The 14,025-nt window shown below is 41.0% G+C and overlaps 1 protein-coding gene across 3 annotated transcripts in view; it reads right to left on the bottom strand.

Annotated features, from left to right (window-relative positions):
* Positions 1-14,025, bottom strand: part of ARMC8 (armadillo repeat containing 8) — a 61,163-nt gene that overhangs the window by 17,680 nt on the left and 29,458 nt on the right. For 2 of the 3 annotated variants that reach the window (XM_083869053.1, XM_083869055.1), the window contains 6 exons: positions 9,960-10,052; positions 6,477-6,536; positions 5,223-5,303; positions 3,841-3,916; positions 3,657-3,747; positions 357-417 (listed from right to left, as the gene is read on the bottom strand). In XM_083869053.1, coding sequence (XP_083725179.1) covers positions 357-417; positions 3,657-3,747; positions 3,841-3,916; positions 5,223-5,303; positions 6,477-6,536; positions 9,960-10,052 — 462 coding nt within the window. The remainder of the gene's footprint in view (positions 1-356; positions 418-3,656; positions 3,748-3,840; positions 3,917-5,222; positions 5,304-6,476; positions 6,537-9,959; positions 10,053-14,025) is intronic. The other variant, XM_083869054.1, reaches the window with a different exon arrangement.

Here is a 14,025-nt window from a genome sequence, read left to right as displayed (position 1 = left end):
AACAGATGCCAATATGTACTCTAGAATGAACTGTATATTGCACTTTCTTGCACAAAAATACAGGCGGGGCATGCCTTTGTCTCAGCCAACATGTAGAATCTTTTATCTATCATTACTTGGAAACAAAGGGAAACCAAAGAACTGTATTTCTAAATTTAAAAAAAAAAGTCAGGAGAACTTGGTGCTTTGCAATCTTTGAAATAACAGATTTTGTGCTACCTTTTATATGAGAAAATAAAACCAGGATAGACCTACATGAGAAAACCTTTTGAACAGAGAACTGTTTAAGCAGCTGTTGTGGCTAGCACAAGAATTATTCTGTATTTCCAGGGTGGTTGAAGCAGGACACAGCTCACCTTGAGAACGATGCAGGGATCGTCCGTCCGTATTGCTCCGGCTCTGCACATGGAAGTAAGGCTGCAACAACACAACAACACACAGTCACCTCCCATGGCTTTGATGCACCTCAGCTGCTGCAGAACACCTATCCTAATGACACATCTTCTCCTATTTGATTTAAATACATCAGAGCTTACTAGGCTTGGGCACACAACCTCCTCCAGGTGCACTTTCAGACAGGTTTGCAATGCAGGACCCCTTGCTGGAGCACTGATCAATAACAAAGGGTCACAGCATCACCCTGACAGCCCCAGACCTCAAAGGAACAACCTGCACTAACATAAAATCAGGCCCTTCCCCAGGCCAGGAGAGGTGGAATTGCTGTGCTGCCTGTCCACAGGGCTTTACACCCTGCAGGAACCAGCACACCCTCACTAATGATAACCCAACCAAGGCTGTGACACTGCACCAACCCGGCATTTGTTCCTTATTAGACAACAGCTCACAGCGGATGTGACAACCACAAGGTCTCTCCAGCACACAGCATCAAATTCCAAGTTCCTTGTTAACGTACTTGTGAAGTGCCCCAAACTACCAGAAATGCAAAATAGGTCACCCACCCAAAAAAACTGTTTTACTTTGAAGTGGTTTTGTTTTTACCTGCTCTGCTATAAGGCAGAGGAATGGAGCTGGAGGGGAACTGCTGTGCCCCAGCATCTCTTGTTTTACCTTCTGAACTAACCATTGGAACTGGCTTTTATCATGCCACAGTGGAGATTAAAAAATATAACTTTATTTTAGTAAAGGTAACTTAAAACTAACATGTTTGGACTCTCAGCTGGGCAGGCTGGAGTTGTACACAGGATCAATCAGAACTGCTCAGCCAAGGAGCAGCAACATGCTCATATAACCATGGTGTGTTTCACCACATCCCTGAGCTCCTTCCAAGGGCCCAGAGTGAGTTCTTCCACCTCTTTGAGGCAACAACACTGATCCTCACTCTGAGTACAGCCACAGCTAAAAATCTCACAAGCAGAACTCTCTTGATATATTATTTTTCAGACAGTAAGAGGTAAGACTTGAATGTTAGCACAGAGATCATCTGCTAAATTTTTACTGCCCAGGCCTTGCAGCTGACAGCAGGAAACTCATTTCCACACCTGCACCATCAGGAGGAAAGCACCCACCCTGCAGCTGCCATTTAGTCTGGTGAGACCCTGTCTGCCAGGCAAAGTAGCTTTATTTCAGTAATGAAAGAAAGTAATTTTTGACTTCAGGTAACATAGGCTTGGCTTAGCTGGAAGCAATTCTGGTGATTTTAGAAGGAAAGGTTACTGCTCCACTTGTAGCTGCAGAGCACTCTCCCAAGGGGCATCCTGCTCTTCCCTCTGTCCCAACACTGCTGCTCAAGGGAAGGAACTCTGCTCCATTTCAATTAATTTTCAAAGGCATTACCTCGAGTCTTCCAAGTCTACTTCAATTGTTATGGGTAAAGAAAGGGAAATTCTTAGTCTTGTATGCCAGACTAGATTCAAATAGAAATTTTAGAGAAGGTTCAAAAGGAAAAAAAACCAAACTTCTAGATCTGTATTCCAAGAACTCTAATGATAAATCAGAGGAACTGCAGATTAACTGACTGAAGCTGGCAAGGTAGGAGTGAAATCTGATTTACAAGCAGAAAAAAAGATGATCTGTGACAATTTCAGCTACTACTCTCACTAGGAAAAAGGAAGAGAGAGTCTGACTTGGAGGCAATCAGGTAGGGTATGGACCTATAAAAGAAAAACCATCAGGGGTTTGCAAACTCCAGGACTGCTGCAAAACTAAGAGCCCAAAAAAGGATGAGTGCCCGTGGACTAATTAGAAACCCAATCTGAATTTCAAGGTCATGGCTTGTCTGCCATTTTCCTGCAATTTTCTTTTGCTGTTTTTCACCACATCACTTTTTTTGATGCTTTGAAAGGTCCAGATGAGCCAAAGTACTGCAAAGCAACAGCAAAAGATGGGTTGTGTACCCAGTTCCTTCAATCACCAAAGAACAGCAGTAGAACTGGCAATGTCCATCTCAGAACAATTCTTCTACCTCCAGCCTGTCTTTATGACTTGTCAACTGCTTTGTATCTCAAGATTAGTAAAAAAGAAAATACTTTTAAGTATGTCATTCTCTGTGTATTTTCTGACTTCTCAAAGAAACACATAAATCAATCAGAACAGAGACTGCTACAGTGCAATTAATTGAACTTGACTTCTTCACTAAGAATTGCCTAACAAAACCAGTAAAACAAGATTGCTTGGGCCAGTTGTGGTTGGAAAGGAGGCTTGGAGGTCCCAAGACATACCTCCTACATGGAGTGGGATTACCCAAGAATCCCCCTCATACACATGCACATCACTGAAACTGCTTTCATGAATGAGTGAGGCCATCACAACTTGGCATCATGAGCAGAGAGTCACAGATCCTACCCCACCTAGTCCTCATCCAGAATCAAGATACTTGTACTGACACAAGTGGCTGTGGAACTGTTTGGTGTACTCAGAGAACTCACTGCTCCTTGTCAAAGAAAGCCATAAAAAACCAAAAGAATAATCAAACAACTCCTGAGTTAAACTTAATTTTAGTAGTTTATAGCAATGGGTGATTTTATCTCTTTAACCCCCTGGAGTGATTTATTTCATTGCTATCAATACAAGAAATGGAAAATGGTCCTAAAGGGTGTCAATCCCAGCTTTTGGAATGAACATAACCAGGGTGCTGCTATTATGGAACTGGGTCACATCTTGTCACTGGGTAGGAAGTCATTATGAATATGAACACACAAATGTGCCCACACCAGCAGGGAAAGCTGAAGTACAAAATTAATTAATAACATTAATTCTGCTGTATGACCACATGAAGCCTAAAGAATAATGTACTTTATTTAAAACAGTTGGGAGAGGGACTAACTCTGCTCTCCCATCATCTTGGTGCACAGTCTCCAACACAGCACAGCCACCAAGGATGGGAGTTCAGGACTGTGCTCTGCCTATTCAAAGCAAAACTTATAAAATCCAAGATATATGTGAAAACCCATATGGCTGAACACTCATTCTTCACAAAACTGCTGCCCAGCAATATTTTTCCCTGTTTATGTACAGCAAAGAGTGAAAGTTACATTATAAAATGTGGTGAGAGCCACTTGTTCAAGGATTTAGATAATGGAAACAGTATCTCTAATTATTCCTAAGATTTTACATCTCACGTTACTTTGGAAGAAGGGAGCAGCTGAACAGTAAGGATTAAACTCCCTGCTATTTCCCCAATTCCTGAAGACAATTACCATTTGGCTGATGTGAGCTGCATTTCAATGGGCTTGTCCCTTTGTAACATCTTCACAAAAATCTGTGGTAACAATTCTCCATCAACAGACACTGCAAAGAGAGAGAGAGCTCCAAGTCATTCTCATTCAGTCAGGCAAGAAGTGAGTGTCAAACCAGCAGCAGCAGCAGCAGCATTGCACTCACCATTGACCAGAGTCATGGATACCTGGGGGTTTTCAAAGGCAAGAACTGAGAAGCATTTCAATGCCTGCATTCGGACCTGTGTAAAAACATGATAACATGAAATACCAACACTGACTTCAAAGCAAAACTGAGCTGTACTGCTGGACAGGCTTGTAGAAAACAATGCTACAAATCAACAAGAAATGGAGATGGAGAATAAAAGGCAGGTGGAAACATCTAACTCACACCCTGACTTTTGTCATCTCCCTGTTGGAGCTATCCTTCTGTGGGAGATGTTGTAAACTCTGTGAAGAAAACTAGCAAGGTTAAAACTTGGGAACTAATCACGAAATAATGGCATTATTTGTAATGCCTCACAAACGTGTAAAAAACAACAGAAGAACAGAAGCACATAAAAACAGTACTTTTACTTTTCAGGACTCATAAGTACATTAGAGAATCAGAAATATGTACCCTTGAGATTTCTATCTCAGAATCCTTTAAAGGTAGGCTTAATAAAATGTCGAAAACCAACCGTCCAACTGAAGTGATTCCAAACAAACCTTAAAACAAATACACATCATAAGTTTTACTACAGTTACACAGCCTCAGGTACCACCTGGATGAAAAGGATGGAGAAATTTCTTCGTCTTGGCTCCTACTTCTTCAGTCTGAAGTTTTGATGTAATCAATGTTTCATGGCTGCCTATTTTCTGAAATCTTTTAACTTTTCTGACACAGGGAAGATCAACCATTATCACCTTCCCAGACCACAGAACCAGATTAGCTCAGGTATTAGTCTTTGACTTGCCCTTCTACAGCTGCACATATTTAAACTGTGTTCTTGTCTCCTCCAGTGGAAGGACTGAGAAGGAGCTGACCTTCCTAGCCACCAAGTTACAGGCAGAGTGCGATGTTTATCCTCTGAGGTGGTGCTTTCAGAAGGTCCAGGATGGACTTCCAAAACGTAACAGAGAAGGGAACTGAGACTCAGGAATTCAGGGAGCACAACACACAGGCAGCTGGTGGCCTCTACACATTCCACAACCATCTATTTTTACAGGTATGACTTCTTTTTTAGGACAGACCACATTTGCTTCTCTTCAGCTTAACTTCTTATTCTCATTTATTGTTCAACAAATTAGACCACTTGGGTTGCCAAGTGCCTGTTCCTCTTTGGAGCAATGCTAGGCAGCCCTGTTATCATTATTGATGCTTTAACTTTACAGTACAACAGCTCTGTCTTTGACAGAATATGGCAAGTAAAAGCGAGTGTTATTCTACAAATATACATTGTACCTGTTTATAGCTTTGCTTCACAGGCACAGATGTGGGTTTTATAACCTCCATTTAAATTCCTTTCATAAACACATGTTAAACATAGAGTAGTTGTAATGTCTTACTTTGTAGGAGGTGGAGACCAGCAGATGTGCGATGCTCTGAACAGCTCCACGGTTAAATAAGATTGTCTGGTGATCTGGGCCCTTCAAAGGAAACATAACACAGGGTTTTTAAAACAACATGTAAGTGCCTTCCACTATCAGCAATTCATTTTTAAATATTTAAGATATATTTCCTAACATTTACTTTGTAATCAGCTAGCATAACTTTTTTTTTAAAATATATAAACAACTTCAACTCCTATTTGTATAGCATTTGTCCTTTTCTGGTAATCATTTCCACTCTCTCCTTCAATAGGCAATGACATTAGTTGTCACAAATGAAGAAACATGGATAGAGAACTTCTGTTTCTACTCTCCCTACTGGAAAGCTCTCGATTTTCTCTACAAATCACATAAAAGATCATCCATCACTAATGTCTTCCTCACTGATAATTTTAAGCATTTTCAACAATTCTAACTGCAGAAGGGAAGGGATTTCTTCTAAAACTGGTTCCAGACAGAATGACAGTGCTTTGAGAGGAGATTCACATTTTCCTCCAATTTTTTATTATTTTAGTTTCAAGCATATTTGGCCATAAATCCAGCCAGCCATCACCTATTTATCGACTTCAGGATCTAAGTTGGCAATGGCTGATATGTCAGTATTTTTTCCAAAACAGCGTTTGGAATTAAACACAAAGATTAAACTTTGCTGAAGAAAAGTCTCAGAACTTCTGTAGAACAATAAGGCTTGATGAGGCTGAAAAAACAACATGAAATCTCAATACCTGCAGCCCTCAGAAGTCTCTTGCCAAAACTGATGTGTGACTTACAAACCTCTCTTTAAAAGTAGGTTCATAGCTCTGGTCATCCCTGCATTAAGCACGGGCTATGCACATTTAAATTCAGCTTATAGGATGGCACAGCATTAATCATCCCTCCGTGCATTTCCTTGACTAATCTGCGAGTGAAGAAAGTCTCTTCACTTCTTAATCTCTTGTTCAAACCCAGCTGAGTTTATGGCAACTCTGACACCCTGGAAGGCATCAGTGACACATTATCTCCAAATCTGAGATACAGCTGAAATCAGATTCCTTTTTGCAGTCAAAAGAACATTTTTAGAGTATCTCTTACCTCTAAGAAAAAAGCATAAAATTACTTTCAGATGTAACATATCTGGTGTTTTAAGAGATGCTTCAGCTGCTACTGCCACCAAGAGCTTTCTACCAAAAAATGCAATTAGAACAGCATGGTTGAAGGAGGAAAACCACTTACATTGGCACACAGAAGTGGCTGAGGCAATGAGTTAAAGCCGCAGCTATGCCAGTGTTGGAGCTGAAGAACAGATATTGAAATATGTGAAAAAAATGAGTGAGTTTAAAGTAAAAGAAATCACACTGTCCTAGATTTAGTAATTCCCAAGTATTAGTGATTCCTCCATGGGATGCAGGTGGCAGAATCTGTGCAAGCAGGACAGATGCCTGTACAGAGGTGACACCTGGGTGTATCTCAGTTGCACAACTGGAAATATTTAATCTATACACCTTGTGTTTGCACACATCAACCAGCATAACCAGATAAGCACTAAGCCATAAAGAGGGACAGCTGCAAACATAAAGGTGAAAACGAGAATATGATGAAGCATTTCCAAGCAGCTCAGGCCCCAGTTTAACAACAAGGCTGCCTGGTTTTGTCCCACCTTGGGTACAGTGACAGAGTTCCACTCCTCTGACAGTGATCTTGTTCTCCAAATACAAATGACTGACATATTTCAGGAATAGACATCAGTTCTTGCACAATTTGCCATCATAAAATGCCAATTTTCAAGGAAACATTAGGGTAGCACAACAACTCACTCCACAATGACAAGCAGGTACCTAAGTGCCTTTGTCCCTTGGGGCAGGGATCCAGCAGCAGCCTCAGGTCACCCAAGAGAACAGGCCTGGGGGAAGCTGCCTTGATTTCAGCCTTTATCCCAGACCCTTCCCAGATATGTGACTTTAATTTTCAACTGGCAGTGAAATTATTACTTAGGCAGAGATGTCACCACTTTCAAATGTAAGTTCCAGAAGTATTTTTTAAATTATTCATACAACCATGTGTTTCCAAACATATACCTTACCTCTGTAGTTTGACCATTAAAACAGTAAATTGTACCTGCTCACACCACTTGCTCTGAAAACTAATGAACTGAGATAGAGAGACTCTTAAAAAGTAAATTTTGACTTGCATTTTCACATCCCAGGTACATCAGCCTGATTTCAGTTTACTTATTTGCTTCTATGTTGATAGAATCCTGGCTCTGTATGTTAAGAACTGCATCTGCTCCCCTGTAAAACACTTTCCCTTGCTCAGGATGGCTCTTCTCCAGGGGCAATGCTCCCCTGCCATTCATGCTAACTCTAAACATGCAGGGAGAAGCAGCAAAAGTAGAAACCAGCAGCAATATGCTAGGAACCCCAAAGATGGATTCCCCAGCTCTAGAGAACTGTTCTGAGCTTTTCCAGGGAAACAGGAGAGGGCAAGGCAGAAACTTCAGAAGCCACCAAAAGATGCTGGAAAGTCAGAGAAAGAAATGGCTACACCAGATGTGAGTTGAGAACTGTGCAGAGCCAAGGAGGGCAGGAGCTGTGATAAGTCACTATTAGTTCAATTAACACATCTACTAAGATGAGGAAAAAATGCTTCTTAGAACATATGCTAAGTCTTACCTAAATACAAAGGTTTATTTATTTATAGTAACTTATTGCTTCAGGGAAAAAAGTAATAAAGGTTCTCTCATTCAGTGCCTTTTGGAGGAAGATGGAGTCTCCATTTAAAGTTCAGTGAATACTGAAACTTTCAGTATATATATTTTTTTTCTTTAAATTACAAGAACATACTTTGCCTATTCACTGAAATGAGAAAATCTCCTGTAAATTTGTCTTAATTGTATTAGATGTATTTTGTTCTGTCTGAAAAGACAATAACTGACATTATAAACCTGAAACCCCAAAACTAAACAAAAAAGAAGGAAGGGGACATTTCTGCTGAACAGTTGTTGCATTTGGCTGGGCAAGAGAATGAGTTCTTGATCAATTTAACGTTTGTGATGATCTGTTTACTCAACCTCAAATATTTTTCTTTGTTATGCAGCTGTTTATTCTGCAAATGCAACCATTTCCTCACACTCATACCCATCACCCTGTCTTGCACAGACTAGTTTCTCTCTGTTTACACAGCCAACAACTTCTTTCCAAAAACCTGATTTTTTCCAGACATTCACTGTAAAATTTGAGAGAGATTTGGGGGGTGGAGGAAGCACTCAAAACAGAATGGTGAGTTCAGAAGACCTCCCTCACTTGTGAAGTGACTGTGCATTTGTGCTATAAACAACATTTCAGATATGCAAGCCACCAGGAATTGCTGGAGCTGCAAAGAAATAACTCCTTTGGAAAAAGATGACGATAACTGTTTCTGTTCTCTCCCAGCCAACAGGGTTTATATTCCCAGAGCCAATCCCTGAATGTATAAACTGACTCTTCTACCATCCTATAATTAGTCCTGGGTTATTTTCCTTGTAGGCCAACGTGGCCTCATTTTTCACCTGTTCCAGCTCCTCAGCTTGTTAAGGAGACTTTCAAGGGCCACTTAAACAGGAGGTGCCTCACTTGTGCATTTATGTTCCTAAAATACTGATTTTTTTCCCACTATTAGGTATATATGTGAACTTCCATGGTCCAGTGTAGGATTTTGTCTTCATGTTTTCTTTAAGCAGTTCTCTAAATATTAGCAGCTGAGTTCTATCTTTATATCACACTAACTAGACAGTTTTCAGTCCTCAGCTTCACTTAGCAGAAGAAATGCAGTGGGATGAGTGTACATAAATAACAGTCAAGGCAGAAGAATATAGATACTTAACAAAGGAGTAACTCACAGTTCCAGAGGAATCATTGTAAGTGATAAGGTAGAAAGATATTTTTCAAGGTAAATACAAATACATAAAATTAGGAACTTTCTCATTTGTTAGTACACAAACTGTGATCCTTTAGTTTTAAACTGTTACTAAAAAGGAAAGATGATGTAAAAAGCTCATTTCCTACCCTGAATTATTTTGATACAGTTATTGTATAACTCACTGGTACAGTAACATCCAAAAAACTGCAACAATAAAAACCAGTGCTGTGTAGAAACTTGGAGTGGGGGAAGGGAAAGACAAACCTATGTTTGGGGTGGGGTTGTTGCTGGTTTTAAATCAGTTTTCTCATATCAACAGAATTGCATTACATAGCAGGAATGAACATGTATCTGGATGAACCTGTAATTGATAGAGCTCAGCTGGAAACAGCATTTTTTTTTCCTCTCAACCAACAGCATCTCTTACAGAACAGTCTCTGTGTTTAAAACAGGTGAAAGCAGCTGCACAACCTCTGCAAAGAGATGCTCACACTATCCTGTGACTTTCAGAGGAAAACCAGAAGTGTTCCAAGATTTACAGCGCTAAAAGTGAAGATTGATACTTGCCCAGACTGTTGGCTTTGTTTAGCAGCCAAAGCCTATAAACCCCCATATTTGCACATTTTCTTGTCCTGCAGAGCAGCATATATTGACCCCAATAAATCTGCAGCAAATGCAGAGCAGTATCAGTTCAGTCATTACTGGCCCAGAATTCCTGCCACAAAAAGCAGCACGCACACACACACACACACACACACACACACTCTCTTCTTACAGGTCAGAAACACAAGTTGCATAGAGAACATGAATTGTCTTTCTTACTTTGCAGCAGTGGGAGAAGATCTGACATATGTATTCTTGTGTGTATCGAGACCTACTGAGCAGTCCCATGAGGTGGGAGATAACTGTAGTATCCTGCAAACAAGTGAGAAAAGAAGAGAGTGTTTACACTGGATTTCAGCATAGCTTCTTGGCAGTTTGTTACTTAAAGGAGCACTCGGTGTTCTGCCTTCCACCAAAACTTTTATGGATACAGAGCAAGACCATTAAAAGCAGTTCATTAAAAGTTGAAGGCACGAATGACAGTGCTGACCCAAATCCTCATGGAAAAGAAAAAAAGGTCAGTGCAATTTGAATAAATAGGAATAACAGGAATAAAACTTCTGCAATTTGCCTCCAGAATATTTGGGATAAAACAAATAGAAGAATGGGGGGAAACATACCAAAATCAAACATGGCCAGTGACAGGGATGAGTCCGAGAGTTGCCTTAGTGCTGTCTAACCACCAGTGTGGCTGACTTTGCCCTTCTGCCAGCCCTGAGTCCAAGGGAGCAGGGAGGGAACACAGTGGACAGGGCACAGTCCCCTGCAACTGATTCATGAGGAGTCATCATGTCCTTTGTCTTGCAGTCAAACACACACTGTAGACACTGCCAGCGTGTGTGACACTAATGACAGAGAATCCCAAATAAATCAGCAAAACAAAACCCTTATACTCCAGTGGAAGGTTCCCAAAGCCAAGGCAGGGGGTTGGAACGAGATGACCTTTAAAGTCCCTTGCAACTCAAACTTTCCCATGATTCTGTGGCAAATTCTGTTCTGCAAACACATCCGGTTATTTATCTCTGTGGTGAGTTACAAAACTATAATGTTCTAAAGCTTTCAGTTACTTTTACCAGCATGTTTTAGTGGCAAGAACTATGGTGATATTAAAAGAAACAATGGGCATTCTAGTTTGCAAAGGGGTAAACTAAATTACTTCCATGAGAAAAAGGGAGCAGAGCAAAGGGAAGGATTGAATAAGCCCTCCTTTCCAAAGCACATGTGCTACATTGGCCTGAAAAATCTAAGTCAGACTCTGTTTTACCTGCACGTTGATGAATTACTACCCTCTGGTTTAGAGAGAGGTGAACAGAAATTAGAGCAAAACCTTCCTGCACCTCAGCTCTTGTGACAGCACTGAAAGCAGCACCAGCCCAACTGTTCATTGACTGGACCTTCACACAAACACAGGTTATGAGAAGTTTTATTTCTCAATTACCTGGGAAATTTCCCACCACGTTTTTTAATATTCTCAAAACAAACAAGTACCAGTCTCCTGTATTTGCACAAATATTTGAGATTATACAAAGCTTTGCAGCATTTCTTTTTTTAAGCTTTTTATTTATGTATATACACAATTATCATACTTATTTTAGGAAGCCTTGCTGCTGACAATCCAGCCCTCTTATTCTCTACAGAAAACAATAGGACAAGAGAGCCAAGAAACACACTGAGCATAAACCCAACTTGTTTCCCACCAACTGGAAAGGATCAACATGCATCAGCCTCATTTGGCACCTCAACCTCCAACAGAGAAAGTTAGTTATAAAGACTTTCTCCCAGGAACACCAACCATATATCCATGGTCATTTCATTTATGTGCATAGGAAGACCAAGGGACTCCTATTTTGAGCAACATTCTCAGGGTTTGGCCAACAGCAGCTCCATCTGATCTGCCTTGACACACAGCCCAGAGTCAAATCCCAGAACCCAAAGGCCAGCAAGGGACTGGTTTGAATTTTGCAGTGCAATAGTGGACATTCAAACCCAGAATGGGTCAGGTTGGAAGAGCCCAGCAGTCACCTGGTCCCATCTCCCTGCTCCAGCAGGGCCATCCCAGAGCACAGGGCACAGGATTGTGGCCAGACTGGAATACCTCCAGTGAGGGAGACTCCACATCCTCTCTGGGCTGCCTGTTCCCAACTTCCCTGAGCTAAAGCAAAACCAATTGACAATACACCCAGGATTCCTCTGTGTTTTAATACATGTAACCCATTAAAACAGATTCTTGTCCTCTTCTGCAAATCTTCAGCAGCTGAAGGCATCAAGCCCCATCAGTTCAACACAACATTGCATTCAGTGCCAGGAGGCTGCTCAGTTACAAAGTTCTCCTCAGACACAACCATCAAGAAGCCAAGAGGAAAGAGGAAGAGAAGAGAGACACCCCAGGATTCACAGGCAGTAATGTTTTTAAAAAGGAGCTTCAAATTTTAAGATGCAAGACCTGAAATCTCCTCCAGGAAAATCCCTGACTATGAAACCTGAATTATTTCAAAGGATTCAAACCGCAACTATTAAAGCAGCACATATTTGAGTAATTATTCAGTTAAACTCCTCTAATCAACACAGATGAATGTGTAACATCTCTCCAAGTATCTAAGACCAGGGAAGGAACCAACACTTAGTTCGCATCCTCGCCAGTGACGACCTTGTGCAATGCTCCAGTTTCACCTAAAAATCCAACAGCACTGATCACAGGAGTATTGATCACAGGAGTATTGAGTATTCCAGCTGCAGTTTATAGATTGGAGATTTTTGGTAAAGATCTAAGTGGACAGAACTGAGCCCCAAACTGTTGGGAAGCTCTACAGTAGAGCTACAGAAATGGGAATGAAATGGCACATGGTGATTTGGGTAAGAGAACATTTTACTGACCACTGTGGCACCATCACCCAGTGGTAAATTCCTGGATGGGAAGGTTTTCATATTGGATGATGGAAACCATTTTCATTTAGCATTTATGAGATTGGGCTGTTCTGCCATCAAACATTGTGGCAGGGTACTTGTGGTGCCACTGTAACCCCAACAATATCACTGTATACATGACATGTGGAAGTTCCAAGAGTGCTTCCTTAATATGTTTGTAAGAAAACTGTTAATTCTACTCTATAATTTTGCTGAAATATCCAACTTGTAAAATAATTTTGGCATGCTGATCAGAAAAGAACCTAAAAAGAACAAAGTGATGTGTGGACATAACTGACATCCAACTAAATGTGAATAGTGATTGGGTGTCAATGTGAGGCTACATAATTCCACTTTTATTCAGCATTGATACCTAAGTAACAAAGGATCTTCCTAGCAACTCTAGTGAGATTGAGTCTACACTCATAAGCTACAGTCAAAACAATGAGATTCACAAACCCATTAAAACGTTGTCTGCTAACAAAGTAGTTCCAGGCAACTTAGGACAAATACCTTTGTATCACATACATTGTAACAGAATTATTGTCCATTCAAACACAACTCAGGGAGAATTAACAGTTACATTTACCTGGTTGGATCCCAATACCTGATTTCTTCATATTCCTTTTTAACACCAAACAAAATTTGTAAAGACCTATTCTTAAAACATTTGATTTTAGTTGAGGGCTGCTATTCTTTTTCCCAAGTCAGAGAAGTGAAATGCTTCTATCCACCCAAATAACTTGAATTCAAGCTCTATAAGCTAGAATTGGTTATTTTACAACTCTCACTTTTAGGAAGCAGTTTGGACTGGAGAACCTTCAGCCTTGCTCCTGGCTCAGACACCACAGCCAGCCAGAAGGAAAGAAGGAATAAGGCATGAGAGGCTGACCCAGATTCCTCCCTTAGGAACTGTGGATCACTGAGCTGTGGTGGAGCACGTGTGCACTTGGCAGTGCAGGTTCATTGCTCATTAAACACCTGGTAATTAATCAGTGTAAGATATCCTGATCCTCTCAGGTGTGCCTTCTCCCCTGTACCAAGCCTGGCCAATACAAGATGACATCAGGTTTTCCATCCCAAACCTGCCCATGAAGCAGGAATGCCTTTCACTCATCATTTCTAGAGACTGAGTCTTCTCAAACTGATTCCTCATTGTCTCAACAGGACAGAGTCTCATCCTGCTGCAGTGCCTTCACTCCCCAAACTCCTGTAAAAGGACAGGACTCCCAGCAGGGTATGCACCTCCCCCTGCAAGGCCAGCACAGCACAGCAGCCACAGACAGTTCCCACTGGAATTATATCTGAGTCCCACTGAGGAAGGAAAATGGAATCACAACTGAGAACATCTGTCAGGAAACATGCAGAATGCTTTCATGGC

This window comes from Zosterops lateralis (genome assembly GCF_965231275.1).
Source record: "Zosterops lateralis genome assembly, chromosome: 10".
In the NCBI taxonomy this organism is placed as follows: domain Eukaryota; kingdom Metazoa; phylum Chordata; class Aves; order Passeriformes; family Zosteropidae; genus Zosterops; species Zosterops lateralis.
This window is presented reverse-complemented; position numbering and strand designations above follow the sequence as displayed.